This window comes from Fundulus heteroclitus, chromosome 20, assembly GCF_011125445.2.
Source record: "Fundulus heteroclitus isolate FHET01 chromosome 20, MU-UCD_Fhet_4.1, whole genome shotgun sequence".
NCBI classification, from domain to species: Eukaryota; Metazoa; Chordata; class Actinopteri; order Cyprinodontiformes; family Fundulidae; genus Fundulus; species Fundulus heteroclitus.
The window spans coordinates 17,481,623-17,497,586 of record NC_046380.1 but is presented as its reverse complement, the minus strand read 5'-3'; the positions used below and the strand labels follow the sequence as shown (position 1 = coordinate 17,497,586).

The following is a 15,964-nucleotide window of genomic DNA, read 5'->3' as shown; positions in this document are numbered from 1 at the left end:
AACATATAATTAGTGGATTAAAAATCTCATGTTTCAGATGATTTCATGGATACCACTCCACCGTTTGCTTGGAGCATACAGCTAACCGGGCCAGCATGATTGATAAATGTGCAGCACTCTACGTTCTGCACAATGAATGAAAATGAAATTAACAATCTGGGTCTGCTCCAATTGAATCCATTCGGGCAAAGGAGAGACATTCAGCAGAACTTTCTGAGCTGCTTGTGCGAAGCGACACCTAGTGCCCGCTTACTGAAGGTTGGTTTTAGCCAATCACGGTATTAAATGAAAATGTAAGCAGCAGATGTCATGAGAAACCGCAACAAGGTCAGCTTGTCAAGGCACTTCTTGCTGTTCTATCAAAGAAGAAATTGTGGATTCTGATAAAACAGATGTGATAGCAGCAGCTACGCGTGTGTCCGTTTTTGGTTCGGACACAAACGGTTGAGCGGTACAAGATGGATTCTCGTGTGTTTGTAAAACACACAAATACTGTGAGTTCAGCTTACAGACAAGTTTAGTGTACACCACTTCTGTAGATCGTCCAGAATCCTGTGTTACCTTATACTCTCTTTTCCTCATTTTAGCATACAGGTGTTCTGTGGGATTTAGGTCTAGGACTGAGATTAACACAAAAAAAGGTTTATACTGTGTGAGATAAAGCATTCCTCTCTTAATATATGGCCATTTTGTTTTGGATCCTCATCCGTGGGATTCCTTATAGCTCCTTAGTGCTAATAAGGGACATTGCGAGGTTACTGTGCTAAAAGAGAAGTGAGAGGATGCATACAGGTTCCTTTTCTTGCCTGCTTCCTTACTAACTGCACTATTCGGACAGCACTTATAGCGACCACTGACGCACTTCCGCTTTGGCTAAAGAGACCCTACTCGATAAGGGTATTCAAATGGAGCCATAGTGTGAGGATGGGAGAGATAAATGAAGACACCTCAATGCCTGAGAAAGGGATGGTCCGTAAGTGTTGTACCTGTGCAGAAGACACTGTCTAAAGTTACAGTAAAATATCACAAATCTTTTGAAATAGCACAAAGAGAGCTATACACAACCTTTCAAAAATGCTATATAATTAAACCAAAAATCTAAGTGCGATATAAGCTTCTTTTTTTTTTGTTAAATGTCTCCAGCATTCTTAAAGTTGCTAAACTAACAAGAGAACTAAAGTCCTGCACAAAATTTCCAGCAAACAAAGAACACTGTTAGATGCATTTAGTTATCTTTGAAAAAAAAACTAGCTATTTATGCTAGGCTAAGCTAAGCTAACCATCAACTAGCAACAGCTTTATAATAAGCAGACATGAGTATAAAAACTTTCATTATCCCCTCATCTCATGAAGGCTTGTAAATATTTCCCAAACTGTCAAACAGATTCTGAAAAATGAAAAATGAAAAATAAATTGTTATTAGTGGAGGAAACAGAGCTTGAGGCTAGATTTCAAGTTGTGATGCAGCTTTGGATTGCTGCTAATGAGTTCGATTCTTGTATATTTTTCCATAGAAACATGACAAATGTTCTAAACTGAACAGAGAGTTTCTATAAAAGAAAATGTGTTATTGTTGATTGTGCATAATACCTGATACAAATCAGGTGATTTTTTTTTCTTACTTCAGTTTTTGTCTTACATTTACTTAAATAGTAAAAGTGTTGCTTTGAAATCATCAAGTACAAATGCATTTATTTTCTATATACTGTATTAATCTATTTCATCTGTACACCCTTCAGAGATGATTATTTATTTAAAGAAATATTTATCAAGTAAAACTGTTGCATCGCAAGACTTCAGACGTTAAAGATGTTTCTATGAATGTTCCTGCTGCTATGTAATTATCTAGACAGCTATTTTTGTGACTCAGATCTGTAATTATTGCTATTAAAGTGACTGTCTCCACTGGTGCAATATCAAGAGTCTGCTTTAAATGTTTTCTCTTTATGCATTTGTTTAAATGAACACGTATTTAGCAGAATGAAGATTAAAGACAAGGTTGAATTTAACATTTTTTGTTAAATGTTGGATAGTTTGAGTCATTACAGGCTCTGAAGTCAATTACAAATACAGTAATTATCAATAATTTCAAAACTTCATTCACCTTTGATGTAACAAATGTTCTTTATAATTCAATGGTTCAGCTCTCAGGATTTTCCAGACAATTGCATCCTCAGCTAAAGCCATGGTTTGCAGAGAGTTTTCAAATAATCAAAATATTTTGTCATTTTATAAAAGGTAAAAAGGAGAAGAGTACAATCAGAATTGAACAGCATTATGTGTGACCGATACCACGACATCGTAAAGGCACTCATCAATAAGTGTGCCTTGTAAATACCTGAAGGTGTGATTTCACAGTGACATCACAGAAACTGGATGTTTCATAAAAGGAATAAAAAGACCTGAGGTAAACATACCCGCGAGGCTGCCAAGAGCCCGACAGTAACAATGAGGAAGTGAGCTGGAAAGAACTGATTGTGTTCTATATGTGACATGGATGCTTCATTATTCTTCATATGTCTGGAGTTGCGAGAAGGAAGCATTTTCTTGAAAACACAAATGTCCAGGCCTGGCTAAAATTTTCACACAAACTTGCAGAAGAAGGTTTTTATGTTTGATGAAACAATGAATTTGGGCAATTTGTAAAAAGGTATGCTTTGAACAGAATCAGATCTCCATCGCCTAAAAATCACACAATGTCCAAAGAGAGCATGGTGATGGCAGCATCATGCTCTGGGGTTACTTTTCTTCTGAGTTATTGTCAAGGTGGAGAAAATCTATCAAGGGTTCCAAACACCAGACAGTTTTGACCCAAAACCTTCAGAGGGGATTTCAAGACCAATAGGGATTTCACTTTTCAGCATCACAGTAGGTGCTAGGAGTAAAAAAAAGGAATGGCTTCACTAGAAGAAAATGAACATTTTGAAAATGGGCCAGCCAAAGTCCAGAACCAAATCTGGTGGGAAATATCTGGGATCTCCGAAGAAAATACAGTGAACAAGAGGTGCCCCCACTATCCAAGATGCCCCAACCAACGAAGCAGAAAATGTTAGACTATGTTAAGCTGGTCTTGTTTTATGCTTTTCACTAGCAATCAATGGTGTGTATTTAAAATACAAAAAAAAAAAAAAAAAAAATATTGTTTGAATAAACAGTAAAAGTCAAGTGAGAGTGGGTGCTCAGTGAGAAAGAGGGATTGCTGCCGGAGGGGGATTGCTGCAAAGCCGGTGGTGGCTGAGTTTCCTTACCAATTTGAACAAATAAAGTAATATAATCAACTTGTCTGCATTGTTTAATAACTAGGATCAAACTGAACTGTACGTAACTGACTTTGAATCTGCAAATCTGATTGGTCTGAATTGACTGTATATTTATGGGTATAAATTGTTTTGTTTCTTTGTAAAGTGCCTTGAGAGGATATTTGTTGTGGATTGTGAATAAGCTGAATTGAATTGAATTAAAATAAACTTAAAAGAACTGAGCTGATACAAGTTGACATACATCAATAATAATAACTAGGACACGCTGTGTAAATATTGAGCTCCAAAAGGTTTTATTAATAGCAAAAAACACTTTTTCAAAGAATCAGTAAAGTGTAAGAAAGGCATTAAGGGAGATGAATTCTGTTCATAAAGATAAAATCATGAGGAACGTATTATTAGTTTCTTCTAAATTCCATTGAAAATTAATAAAAAAAAAAACAATGTTGTACCATAAATATACAGGTAACGCATTAGCTGACTGTACAAAGATTTTATAAATGGTAATAATCACTCAACAAATGAGTCAGTAATATAATTTCTCTTCTTCTATCTGGCTGACTTCAGCATTTCCGATGAAGACGGCCACTTCTTCATCGTGTGCAAACATCATCATTGCACTGCAAGAGAGGGCACAAACAGCAAAATTAATATAGCAGGGTTATAAATTGAGTCATCATTAATCCAAATATCTTTGTGCTGTTTGATTGTGATATATTTTACACACTTTATTTTAGATGCTATAAAACATCAGCCAAAGCAATACATTTTACACACAAATGCTGGCTTTTTTTAATTTAAAGTAGTCAAGATAGACTGGTATGTTTTGAATTGGGGGAAAAAAAAACATTTTTTTTTTTGTTTAAAGGTTGTTTCTAAAAAGCTTTTTTATTAAAAAACATTTTAAAGTATTTTTTCTATTGTGGAGCTGAAATAATGACTTAATAATGGATGAGATGTTGCGAAATCACGACTTGGCTTGCAGGTCACAGCTTGTAAATGAAGTGCACAGACGTCACAGGCAGAGCCAGAGCGTAATTACTCACAGAGGCATAAAGAATGTTATATTTAGGACCTGTTATCTGATCTTTTCACTTTTCTAGCTGTTGAAGTACAATGTATTTACTAAAACTGGTAATTTTAGCGAGTAAATAAAAAAAATAATAGTTCAGGCAAAGATAAACAATAGTGGAATATGAAAAAAAATTGTTTTGTTTTGATTTTATTTTGGGGTTTTTTTGGGGGGGTGGGGGGGTAATACTGAGAAAAGATACATATATATCTTTTCTCAGTATTTACTGATTACTGATGGTAATACATCCAGAGAAAAAGATTTTCTTTGGAACATAATTCAAAATTCAAGTTTTGCAGAAATCTTTTATTTTTATTTTATTTTTTAACTTAAAATCTTTAACTTTGTCTGAACCTCCTTCCAAAGCCGACACAGTTTTAGCTTGTGACTGGCTGTGACACACTGTGAGCCCTGAGAGGAAACAAGGTCTATTCTGTTCCCGGGAACATCTGTTAGTTGTCGGGGGGGCACGCTGCAAATGCTCTAACGTCTGAGCTTTTGTTGGAAGCAGCCAACTGAGCAAGGAAGCAAAATGGCTGAGGTGCCTGTGGTGATTTTATCTGGCATGTCAAAAGACCCGATGATCACAGGACGATCCGTACGAAGCTCTGGACCTGAGGAATTAGAGCGATTAGTCCCTGAAACAGTGTAATTACAACATAAACAGAAGTTGCCTTTCAGACATAATTTCTATTTCATGGGACATTAAACACTGACATCACAGACCCACGATCAATAATGTGGCCCATTCTCTGAACAACAGTATCCAGACGTTTGTGTGGTTTTGTAATTGCGGTAGCAGTGAAAAAAAGAAATAATCACGCCTTAACAGATTTCTTCTGTTTTTGCTTTTTTTTCCCCCTCACATTTCAGATCAAATTAATTTTTAAGACACAAAGATAACCTGAGAAAAAATACAAAATGCAGTTTTCAAATGATGATTTAATGTACAGGGGGGGAGCTATTCAAAGTAGGCATAAAAGTAATCAACCCCTGAACCTAATAACAGGCTGTTGCTGTCCGTCGTGGCAGAAACTGCCATCAGAGCTGTGCGTTTTTTAAAATGAGCACTTTAAAGTCAACGGTGCAGCATTTCAACCACGTCTGAGTCCAAACTTTGACTAGGCCACTTCAAAACCATCATTCGGTTTGTTTCTGAGCCAGTCTGAGGTGGACTTCCCGATGTGCTTTGGATAATTTTCCTGCTGCATAACCCAAGTGTGCTGATGGTAGGGAACAGTACTCGTGTTTCCATCAAGACGTCTGGGTCCTGAAGCAGCAAAGCAACCCCTGACCATCAACCTACCCCCATCATGTCTGACTATCAACGAGTCGCTCTTTTTCTGAAGTCTGGGTTAACTTTCTGTTCACCGGTATTCCTGAGGCAATGATCCATATCAAAAGAACAAAAAACAAAAACTATTGCCATCTGTAGCTATCAGAAAACACGCAAACAATTGTTCCAGTGTTTCCAGAAGCGGATTAAATACTTTGTCCCAGTCTGGTTACTATGTTCAGAGTCCTCATGATTATTTTTCTTCAATCTAGTGAACAGCGCCTGAATATAAAGTTAATCAGTACGCTGTAAAAGGCGAGAACATCACGTGGGCCACGTTTTTCTTGCATTTGTCCATCTTGGAAATTTAAGGAAAATTCCAATACATCTTTAAAAAAAATCCTCCTTTTTTAAATTTTGTCTTTACTGTAATTACATCACAAGAGTTAATTTAAAACCAAATGTAAATGGACACCCATCTTTTTTTTTTTTTTTTTTTAAAGTTGTCACTTTTGTCTTGCTAGTCTACAATATATTTTACCAAAAAGTCTTGAGTATCATCAAGATGTTTTTTTTTGTGTGTGGTATATTTAGGTTTTTTTGGGGGGGGGTTTTGTTCAGCTGAAGTGACTTTAGTGTTGCATGTTCAAGCGATTTGCAGTTCAAACCTGCTGTTAAGAAAAAAACATTAAAACAATACATTTTTGACATGGGTGTGGGTTTTTAGACAATAACTTAAAACCAAAGATACTGAAGGTTTAAATTTAAACTGTGAAAATAATTGTGGTAGACAAATCATAGGCTAATTTGGATTATGCTCATTGTGAGGTACGCTTTTTTTTTTTCAACAAAATGAAACCTGAACATATTGTTTATTGTTGAAAAACACTGAGCTGAGAAACTTTACATTTATTGTATAAATGAACCCTGTGCTAAATTTATTACTGACTCCTAAATTTGCTAAAGAAAAATTAAAAACTCACATAAACATTAATGCTTTCATTTTTAATTTTCAAATAAAAAAAAAATCTGATGTTAATTGAACAAGTCATAAATGTAGAAAGGCAAAAAAAAAAAAAAATCTGTGATTAAATTTGTGAATTTGCAAGAATGAAATCTGGATATTTTCTACGGTGCATGTGGTGAATTTACATGTGGTCGGGTCAACTCAGATGCTTGTGCAATACTACCGCCATGTCACCATGCCACACATGGCAGAGAGTGAGAGTGAAAAATGCAGAATATCACACTGCTGTGCAACAGGAAAGGAAAGCATGGTTCAAATTTCCCAGAAGATCCAAGTTGCACATAAACATAAATGATCAAATTAGGCTTCAAAGAATGAACCGTTTCTTGTTCCACACTTTAAAATGATCTGCTAAAGCCACCAAAGAGTCTCTATATAATAATATACATTTAATACATGTTGATTTAGGTCAATGTGGCTGTTTTTAAGTTGTTCTGCTGGTTTTAAGTGGAATAAATGTGGACAATACCTCCTCTTGTGTTTTTAAGAACAGAGATCATCAGTTGAGTGTAAAAGCTTTCCAGACCCCTTAAAAACAGACCCTGACGGACCACTAAGATGGAGTAATAGGTGTGAAATTGCCTGTGAAGAGACATCTTTGCTGCATCAGTATCTATTGACGTAAAGGAGTCATGATGGAAAAAAATACACTTTCCCCTCTATTCTTTTTAACCATTTAACATCCAGCTTAATGTGGCCTTTCTCTCTCAGGGGTTTAACGAAGGAAAAGGTCTTACCACCGGTTTCTGCCCGGCTGTCACTGTGGCTGAGAGACCGAGAGCCTTGGAGATGTCCTCCAGGGATACAAAGTCTCCAGGTGAATCCTGAATGAAGTGGAGCAACACCGATTCCCCACCTTTACACAGCAGGAAAAATGTGGCAGTCATTGTCTATTAAAAAGGCTTCCAAACTTTGTAAAAACTGAAGATTATACACGTTTTTAGGTTGCTAGAGGAGCAGGAAACTCAGATTTCCTGTCAAGTATTCAGGAAAAATAATATGAGCATTTATTCATGGCAAGCAAACACATAAATCATCTATATTCCATCAAGTACATATAAAATTGGCACAAAAATGAATAACATTAGCGTGTAATCATTTTTTATTTATGACATCAAAGGCTTCTGGTGGAGGAAGTGTGATGGTGTGGGGCAACATGTGCACTCAGGCAAAACACAAAGTCATCATTTCAGGCAATCTGAACATAGATATTCAGATGAGATTGTGTGTCCGGTGGAAATCCCGTATATCCACGGCGCGGGACCAATCTCCATCCTCCAAGATGTCAACTGACCGACCAGGTTTATCAGACACTTCCTCCAGAGTTTGATTGCAGAGAGGATGGAGTGGTCACATTTCCCCGATTTTAAAATCTCTCCATTGGCTCCCAGTGGTTTTTCACTTCCATTTTAAAATCCTGGTGCTGACTTTTAAACCTCTCCGTGGTCAGCCTCCCTTATACATTAGAGCCCTGTTGTGTGCGTATATCTCCCTTATCCAAGGCTGAGGTCATCGGACCAGAACCTTCTCATGGTCCCTCACACCCGTTTTAAGACTAGAGGAGTTTACTCCTTCCAGGCCGTTACGCTAAGGCTCTGAAACGATCTCCCGCTCTCGCTACGTTCTCTTGATTCTGTGCATGCTTTTAAGAGCAAACTTAAAACTTATTTGCAAAGCTTTTTAACAACTCCAGTTTATTGGCTGTTCTTCTGTGACTATTTTAACGCTACCTCTGTAGTGACAGTTTCTATGATGTTTTTGGGTTTTTTTCCCCCTCTAATGCCACTGCAAAAATGGACCTAAAAATAAGTAAAATATTCTTAAAATTTGTGTTTTTGTCCTAGACTTGAGCAGGTAAATAAGATTATCTGCCAATGGAATGAGTATTTTGACCCCTAAAATAAAATAATTAGACATCCTGCAGTTGAAATAATGATGGAGATGAGTTGTTCCTATTTCCTAAGTGCAAAAACCTCATTCCATTGGCAGATCATCTTATTTACCTGCTCAAATCAAGGACAGATACACTCATTTTAAGAAAATGTTACTTATTTTTAGTCCCATTTTTGCAGTATTTTTATTGTTTTATCTTATTGTATACTTTTGTAAAGCACTTTGTGACCCTCAATGCCTGTGAAGAGTGCTATATGTGGTAAATAAAATTTAACTTACTTTACTTAATGCGCTTTTTGAAGTACCTCATCAGAAAAGGTTGATGGAAGCAGCAAGATTCAATATAACTTCCTCAATTTCGCAAAAACACCTTGACGCTCGCTTTAGCTGGTTTTTCACTTTTCCAAAACAATGCGCAAATTGGGAGATGGAAACACATTTGCGGAATAAGTTCAGACGTAGCGAACATTTACCGCACATGACTGATCAGCCGTTTCCGCTGTCGCTGCATAGCATCACATTTCTTTCTCGAGGTCTCCGGACAGCATGTAACATCACCAACACTAAATGATATGACAATTACAACTTGCCTGATAGCAACACATTACTGAAAACTCTCTCCATTTTCCTCAGATGTGTGGTCCATGCTACTTTGTATTGTAACCTCTAGTTCCTGATTATTACAGCCATTCATAATGATCCATATCAACCATGTTAGCCTAGTCGCATTTTCCTTTTTGCAACGTTTTAAAAGTTCTCTCAAAATTCGCATGACAATTGGATGCAAATGCTGCTTCAAATGTTTGAGGAATGTGAGATAGTCTCACAGTAGTGTTTGACCAAGCAGGTGAGCAGCATGAGAAGGAGGTGCCCGGCTGATGGGGCCGTGTGTTCCCCTTTATGTTAAACTGTAAATAATGATGTTCCTGTTTCTTTCAACTTCATTCAATCCAACTTTATTCAATCCAATAGAGGACAAAACATAAGAGTCAATAGCAGAATAAGCTGTTAAGATTGAAGTGATTTTAAACAGAATTGGTTTGAACCATTTTTAATGGCACCCTAAGACATTTGAACTGATCCAGTATTGAAAAAATAGATTAAATTGGAATAAATACTGTAGATTTTATTTTATTTCACTTTTGTCTTTTAGAGTCTTAAAAATGTCACTGTATTGTTAAAACTCTTTCATTTTATATTTTATTATGCAAGATAACAAGATTATTTGTGTTCAACTAGTCTTGTTTACACTTATATTTACCCAAATGTAATATTTTCTAGTTCATCGTCATTTCAGGAAACATTATCACATCTAGATATAGGGTAGACTATTATATTCCTGTATTTTTCATAATTTTGTTCTGACCTGTTATATTTGCACCATAACTCCCACAATCACCTATCCTATCCTCATGATGACATCCCAGCATAAATTAGTATTGGGTGTGGAATTGGACTTTTTCCAGGAAAGCGTTTGGGTGAAACAAAGACATAATTGAGGAGCGACACAGGACAGAGTGACCCGTTCAGCTAAACTCCTTTCCATCAGGGCAAGTCGCCCTGCAGCACCATAAAAGAGAGGATCAGCACATTAACCGAGAGGAGCAGTGCAGCAGTCTTCTATTTTTTGGTCTCTAGTGTTTATCATGACCCTGAAAATGATCTGAATTAACAGCTAATTTATATTTTGCTCTCATTCACCTGTTTAAGAAGGTCATGTTCCCCGTTTTCATGAGAAGGTGCTATAATTTATTCGTAACTGAGTTCTCATCAGCTGGAAACATCAGTCCTTTGTGTGAAATCATAAATGAGCCTTTTCAAAATGTGAACAAAATGTAACCTTAGGTCTGACTTAGAAACAAGAAATAAAGAAGTGGAAGCAGTCAGTCTCCCTGCTGAGCACTGACCTCAGAATAGAGAGAATAGCGGTAGTGTGATACGCCACTGCCCTCTAGTGGATAGACAGCAGACGTGCATTTCCACATTTTTACCTGACTGACTTTATATTAGGGTAAATATCGCTTACATCAGTGCCAACCTGTTCATCATTATTGAGTCATAGCTACACTTTCTTTTCACATATAAATATAGATTATACCTTTTGCCACAATGATCAGCCCGCCGCTCTGCAGCAGATCTCCTGAGAAGTTTCCCTTGATTCCTGCATCACTGGCCTGGAAGCAGCAGAGACAAACTTGGTCAGAACAAGTCAATATTGCATCATATTATCTATATAAAATGACTATAATATGAATAAAAAGGATCTCTATAGAACAGTTGATGACCAAACATTTTTTTTCTGTTATTGTCAGTAGTATTCTTTGTTAATTAATAAAATAAACATGAATATTTCTACCTTTGAAGATATATCTCTCACTTTCTTCCCTAAAGCAGCAGGAACCACACTTAAAGCTGTGTACCTGGAATGGTGAAGAAATACAACAGAAGCTGATTGGAAAAACTACTGAATCTTTAAGTCCTTAAGTGTACAATTCACCAGAAGAATTTCCAAAAACCAGAGAGACATTTCAAATTCTTTTCAATTAAACGATTCTAAATACGTTGGAATATGTAGCCAATTCATTGCTGTAATGTATTGCTCTATTAGTTCTTTCCTAAGTTAGTGTTAGCCTGGAAATGTTGTCTCAATTTGTGACATGACAGCCAAAAGCTTAATTAAATGCATTCTATTTATGCAATAGTCCAAAACATAGATCAGACTAATTATTATGTTTCTAGCCCACATCCATAACGTTGTTTGTGAAGGAAAGCTATCGCCCGGAAGACACAAACTCAAACTTCTACAGTGGTGGCACCTGTATACTGTGGAGAGCTCTGTTTTAGGCAGGCACAGACAAGCTGGTGACAACTGATGGGAAGAAAAAGCATGAGATGCTAAAGAAGGAGGAGGTTCACCTTCCAGGAGGACGGCAGCCCCAAATATATGAAGTGAATGTTGTTAGAACACATTTTGTAACTTTGAAAAAATGCAATCCAGGAATTAAACTTTGAAAAACTTTGTAAAAAAATGGTTTCAAGAGTAACTTTGGTGTTTTTTTCAGAATTACAAAAAAAAAAAAACAGTGAGGAGCAGAGACGCATTTCTATTGGTCTATTAGCAACGACATTTATATTAGTCAATGTGCCCATCGAGCGAGAAGCGAAGAGAATGTGATCTCTGAAGCGCAATTTTAAAAGAATGCAATTCGTAAAACTCAATCTGAAAAAGAGAAACCTGAAAAAATTAAATTTGGTGGAAAGAAATGAAAAAAAAAAGAATAAATAAAAATAAACAAATAAAATCTGAGAACACACAAAAATTCTCTCCAAACCTTTTTTTTGATTAAGAGGCTTTTTCAAAGTTTATTTTCTGAATTGCAATTCAAATTTCCATTTACAAAACATGTTCATTGCTTGCAATAATAATGGTACAACAATCACTCCATGCAAACACACAGCCAGAGCTAGAACGAGATGGATTAAATCAAAGCACATCCGTGTGTTAGAATGACCTAGTCAAAGTCCAGACGTAAATCTGACTGAGAATCTGGGGCAAGACTTGAAAATCGATGTTCACAGACACCATTCAATCTGACTGAGCTTAAGCCACAAAGAGAAAGGGGCTAAAAGTTCAGTCCAGATGTCCCCAACTGGTGGAGGCACATTCCAAAACACCTGCAGCTATAATTGCAGCTAAATGTGGTTTGACAAAATGTTAACTCGATAATAAAAAAAAAAATACATTATAACATTTTCTTTAATCAGCTAAATACAATATGTTTGTAAATATTGACATAAAATTCAAATATCATACATTGAAGTTTGTAGTTGCAATGTGACAGAGCTCAATGGGTGTTAAAACTTTTGCAGGGCTAAGATAAAGTCTCACAGATTTTGGAAGAAAAGGGTTTCCATTGATCCAAACATGGATTTTAAAACACTCACCGTTTGAATCCCAAATCCTTGTAACACTTCTTTTCTTCATCCACATAAATGGCTGAAAGAGAAAGTGACAGAAGATGTTTGACACTATTCATACAACAGCCTGTGGCACACAATTGAGTCAGTAAACATGTTTGTATCCCCCCCTGCAACACACCCACAGGGATCTGTGCTTCAAAACAGTGCATTAAGGTTAGAATGGTGGCTTCAGACTGGAAACAATGTGAATGGTTGTGTTTAAACTCTAGCCTCAGCTTGAATGTAGCCAGACGGCCAGAACACATTTTCTAATTTTACTGATCATGTTTAAAATGTCAAATTTGCACGAGGTGAGTAGAAGTGGTGCTCACAGCCTTTAAAAAACCCTCCTTCCTTAAACTCCTGGAGCCCGAACTCCTCTGGTCCGACTCCCACCAGCGAGACCCCGTTGGCCCTGAGGTCAGGCTCCAGCTTGCTGATCTCGGCCGCCATCCATCGGCAGACCTGGCAGCCGAACCTGCGCAGGAAGAACACCACCACAGGCTGGGCCTGCCACAGAGACTGGAGCTCCACTTTCTGAAACACAGGGAGGAATGAATGGGAAACAGTTGAGTCACAGCAGAATATCTGGCAAACGGTTGACGAAGGCAGTTCTCTGTTAAATCACAAGGGTCATGATTCATTTGCACATTTGTATTCCTACCAAATCATCATTATGTCACACAAAATTCTCCCTATATATAAAGTAATAGCAAGGTCTCAAGCCGTTTCATCTCCCTTAAAGATTAATTGAAGGAAACAGACAACATAAAAGCAACATTAATTTCAATATTACTACAAAAACACCAAAATAAACCGATTTAATCGTTCTGGGTTTTTAAAACTTCAGCTATGCGTGGAGCCTTCTGGTCCAGCTTACCTCTCCACTGTCAGCACTCTTCAGCAAGTTCTTCCCGACTTTATCCAGATCCACTTTAGCCATTTTTCCACAGCTTTCCACCACACACTTCAAAATATATCCGGTCTCTAAGAAAATACACCAGAAATGGACACCAGTATGTAGTAATATGCGTTTTTGACGCCTACTACACTCGCACAAGAGTTATAAAACCCCTTCTTCCGGTAACGCCCACTGTAATGAAGCATCCAATGAAATTGGAGTAGTGCTGACAGTTTACCCAATCAGAACGCGCGCTGACTATTCTGAGGCGGGGCTCAGTGACTTCAGTACGTGCTGTCCATACAATTAAACGTACATGTTTTTTCTCTCTAAACACTGTTGTTTTTCCTTTGAGTGTAGATTTTTTTTAAAACATCAGATTACAGGTTATAGTTTAACCTTTAACTGTTGCGTAAATGTTTAAGACAATTGCCCTTTTCATAACGCAGATTGCATAAGATTTATTACATGTGGGGGTGATGTTTTTTTTTTTTTTTTTTTTACAGCCTGGCCTTTGTTACCTGTTCTAGTTAAACAGGCTTCACATTTTATCAGTTTTTATATGTTTATCTGACATGTTCCTTTTAGATTCTTTGGTGACGGTGAAACTCCAAAATGAAACAAAAACAAAAAAACATTATGAAATAAGTGTCCTGAATACATAATAGTTTAATTCATTATGTGACAGGGAAAGTGTGAAATTACTGAACCAATATACAATTCTAAGATCATTATGATGAAATAGATTTCCTTCTCCTCTAAAAATGTGCTTTTTAATATAAAACAGTATTTCACCGTAAGTTATTTTTAATAATAAAAAGAATTGCCGAGGCATTTTCATTTTATTCCCGCTGTTTTGAATCCAAAACGGCAGGTTTTATTTTATTATGCCATTTTTCTCGATGACAATAATCTACAGGGTGAAAAAAATCCCCTGCCATTTATTGCCGCACTTCTTTAACAGGGAGCTTTGGTATTTTTCCCCCCCCCGCACCCATACCATACTCCTTACTGTGGATGATGGCACATAAAAGTTATTATCCAGTACTTTAAAAAATAATTACGCCGGCAAATTTTCATGCTTACTAATTACATAGACAGAGCAATGGATAGCACTGGATATTTTGTTTCTTCAATTATGCATTATGTGTTGTCATTTCTGCTTTAACTTTCTGTTCTCTCTCTTTTTTCTTCATAGTAGGTACACCTGGTCTGGCGTTCTGTTAACTATGACATCATCCAGAGAAGACGGATCACCCGCTATTACCATCTAATGTAGAACAGATTACTAGATCAATGTGTGCTTTTGTGCTTTTTTTGTCTGTCTTGTTGTGTCTCTGCTCTGTCTTCTGTAACCCCCAGTCGGTCGACTCATACTGAGCCCGGTTCTGCCGGAGGTTTTCCTTCCCGTTAATTGGGAGTTTTTCTTCCCACTGTCGCTTCATGCTTGCTCAGTATGAGGGATTGCAGCAAAGCCATGGACAATGCTGAAAAAAATCTGAGATCGTTACACCACAAAATTGATTTTTGGTAATTTTTTTGAAGTTTTCAAGGTTTTTTTCACACTTTTGGAGATAGGCCCCGCCCACTTGTTTCAATCATTACCATATTTAATACTTTAGTTCAGGGCTATGACTGGAAGGGGATGAAGAAGGTTTTGTAAAAATCCGATCAGCCATTCTTGCGTAGTAGATTTCTTGACATCACAGCGCCCCCTAGTGATGGACGATCGTCAAACGCGGGACACGTGTGCAAAATCTTATTTAAAGTATGGGTTATCAAGGACATGTTAAAATCTGTTATGGTTTTAGAATAATCAGCAATTACATTTGGAGCTAGCTAGCTAACAATCTTTTATTTTAGCATTATTTTTCGAAAAAGTCAAAACGCTCAGAAAAGCTACCGGCTACCCCCCTTCCCTGCGGACACCTGTGGATGCTTTTGCTGTACTGTGGGCCGGCTGATAACATCAAGGACAATGGCCTCCGGAGAGTGTTCATGGAGATATAAACACTTTCACCCAAACACACACGCATAACTGATGCTCGCGCGACGGGTCTCAAATGTTTACATTCTGCATATATGTGTCTTGTGTTATTTGTGCTTTTTGTGCTATGAGGGTTTCTTTTTTGTCGGTTGTTTGACTCTTTATTTGTGAGAGCATAAATTGTCAAGCATCTGTCTTTTTTTCTCCCTCCCTTTTCCCCATGTTGTTGGTATCTTCCTTCAACAGATCAAAGGGTAGCGCCTTGTGGACAGTATTGTCCATGGCTGCACGGCCTCAGTGAACCGTCTCCCCCCTGAAATGTTTGTGATGTTTATGTATTGGTGATGGTACTGAAACAGCAATTTCCCTCTGGGATTATTAAAGTATGTCTGATTTTGAAATTTAAAAATCCACCACATTAACATTTTTTATTTGTCCATGACACGCTTATATATAAAGTTTAGCGCGGGTATCATTTCTCTTCTTCTACACTTTTATATTTGGCCAATCAGCATCGCCAAAATGAATGGCTTTGGGGCAACTGGAATCTTTGCCCCCGCTACACAGTGATATAGGTATATGGCAAGC

General features: G+C 37.2%; 1 protein-coding gene across 1 annotated transcript; it reads right to left on the bottom strand.

The window, feature by feature from the left end:
• Window positions 1–3,530: 3,530 nt before the first annotated feature.
• Window positions 3,531–13,580, bottom strand: prxl2b (peroxiredoxin like 2B). Its single transcript, XM_036152234.1, has 7 exons — window positions 13,369–13,580; window positions 12,821–13,025; window positions 12,474–12,525; window positions 10,885–10,948; window positions 10,627–10,702; window positions 7,373–7,491; window positions 3,531–3,880 (listed from the first exon to the last, which is right to left on the bottom strand). Exons 1-7 carry the CDS (start codon window positions 13,429–13,431, stop codon window positions 3,854–3,856), a joined length of 606 nt encoding a protein of 201 aa, XP_036008127.1. The 5' UTR covers window positions 13,432–13,580; the 3' UTR covers window positions 3,531–3,853.
• Window positions 13,581–15,964: the final 2,384 nt, after the last annotated feature.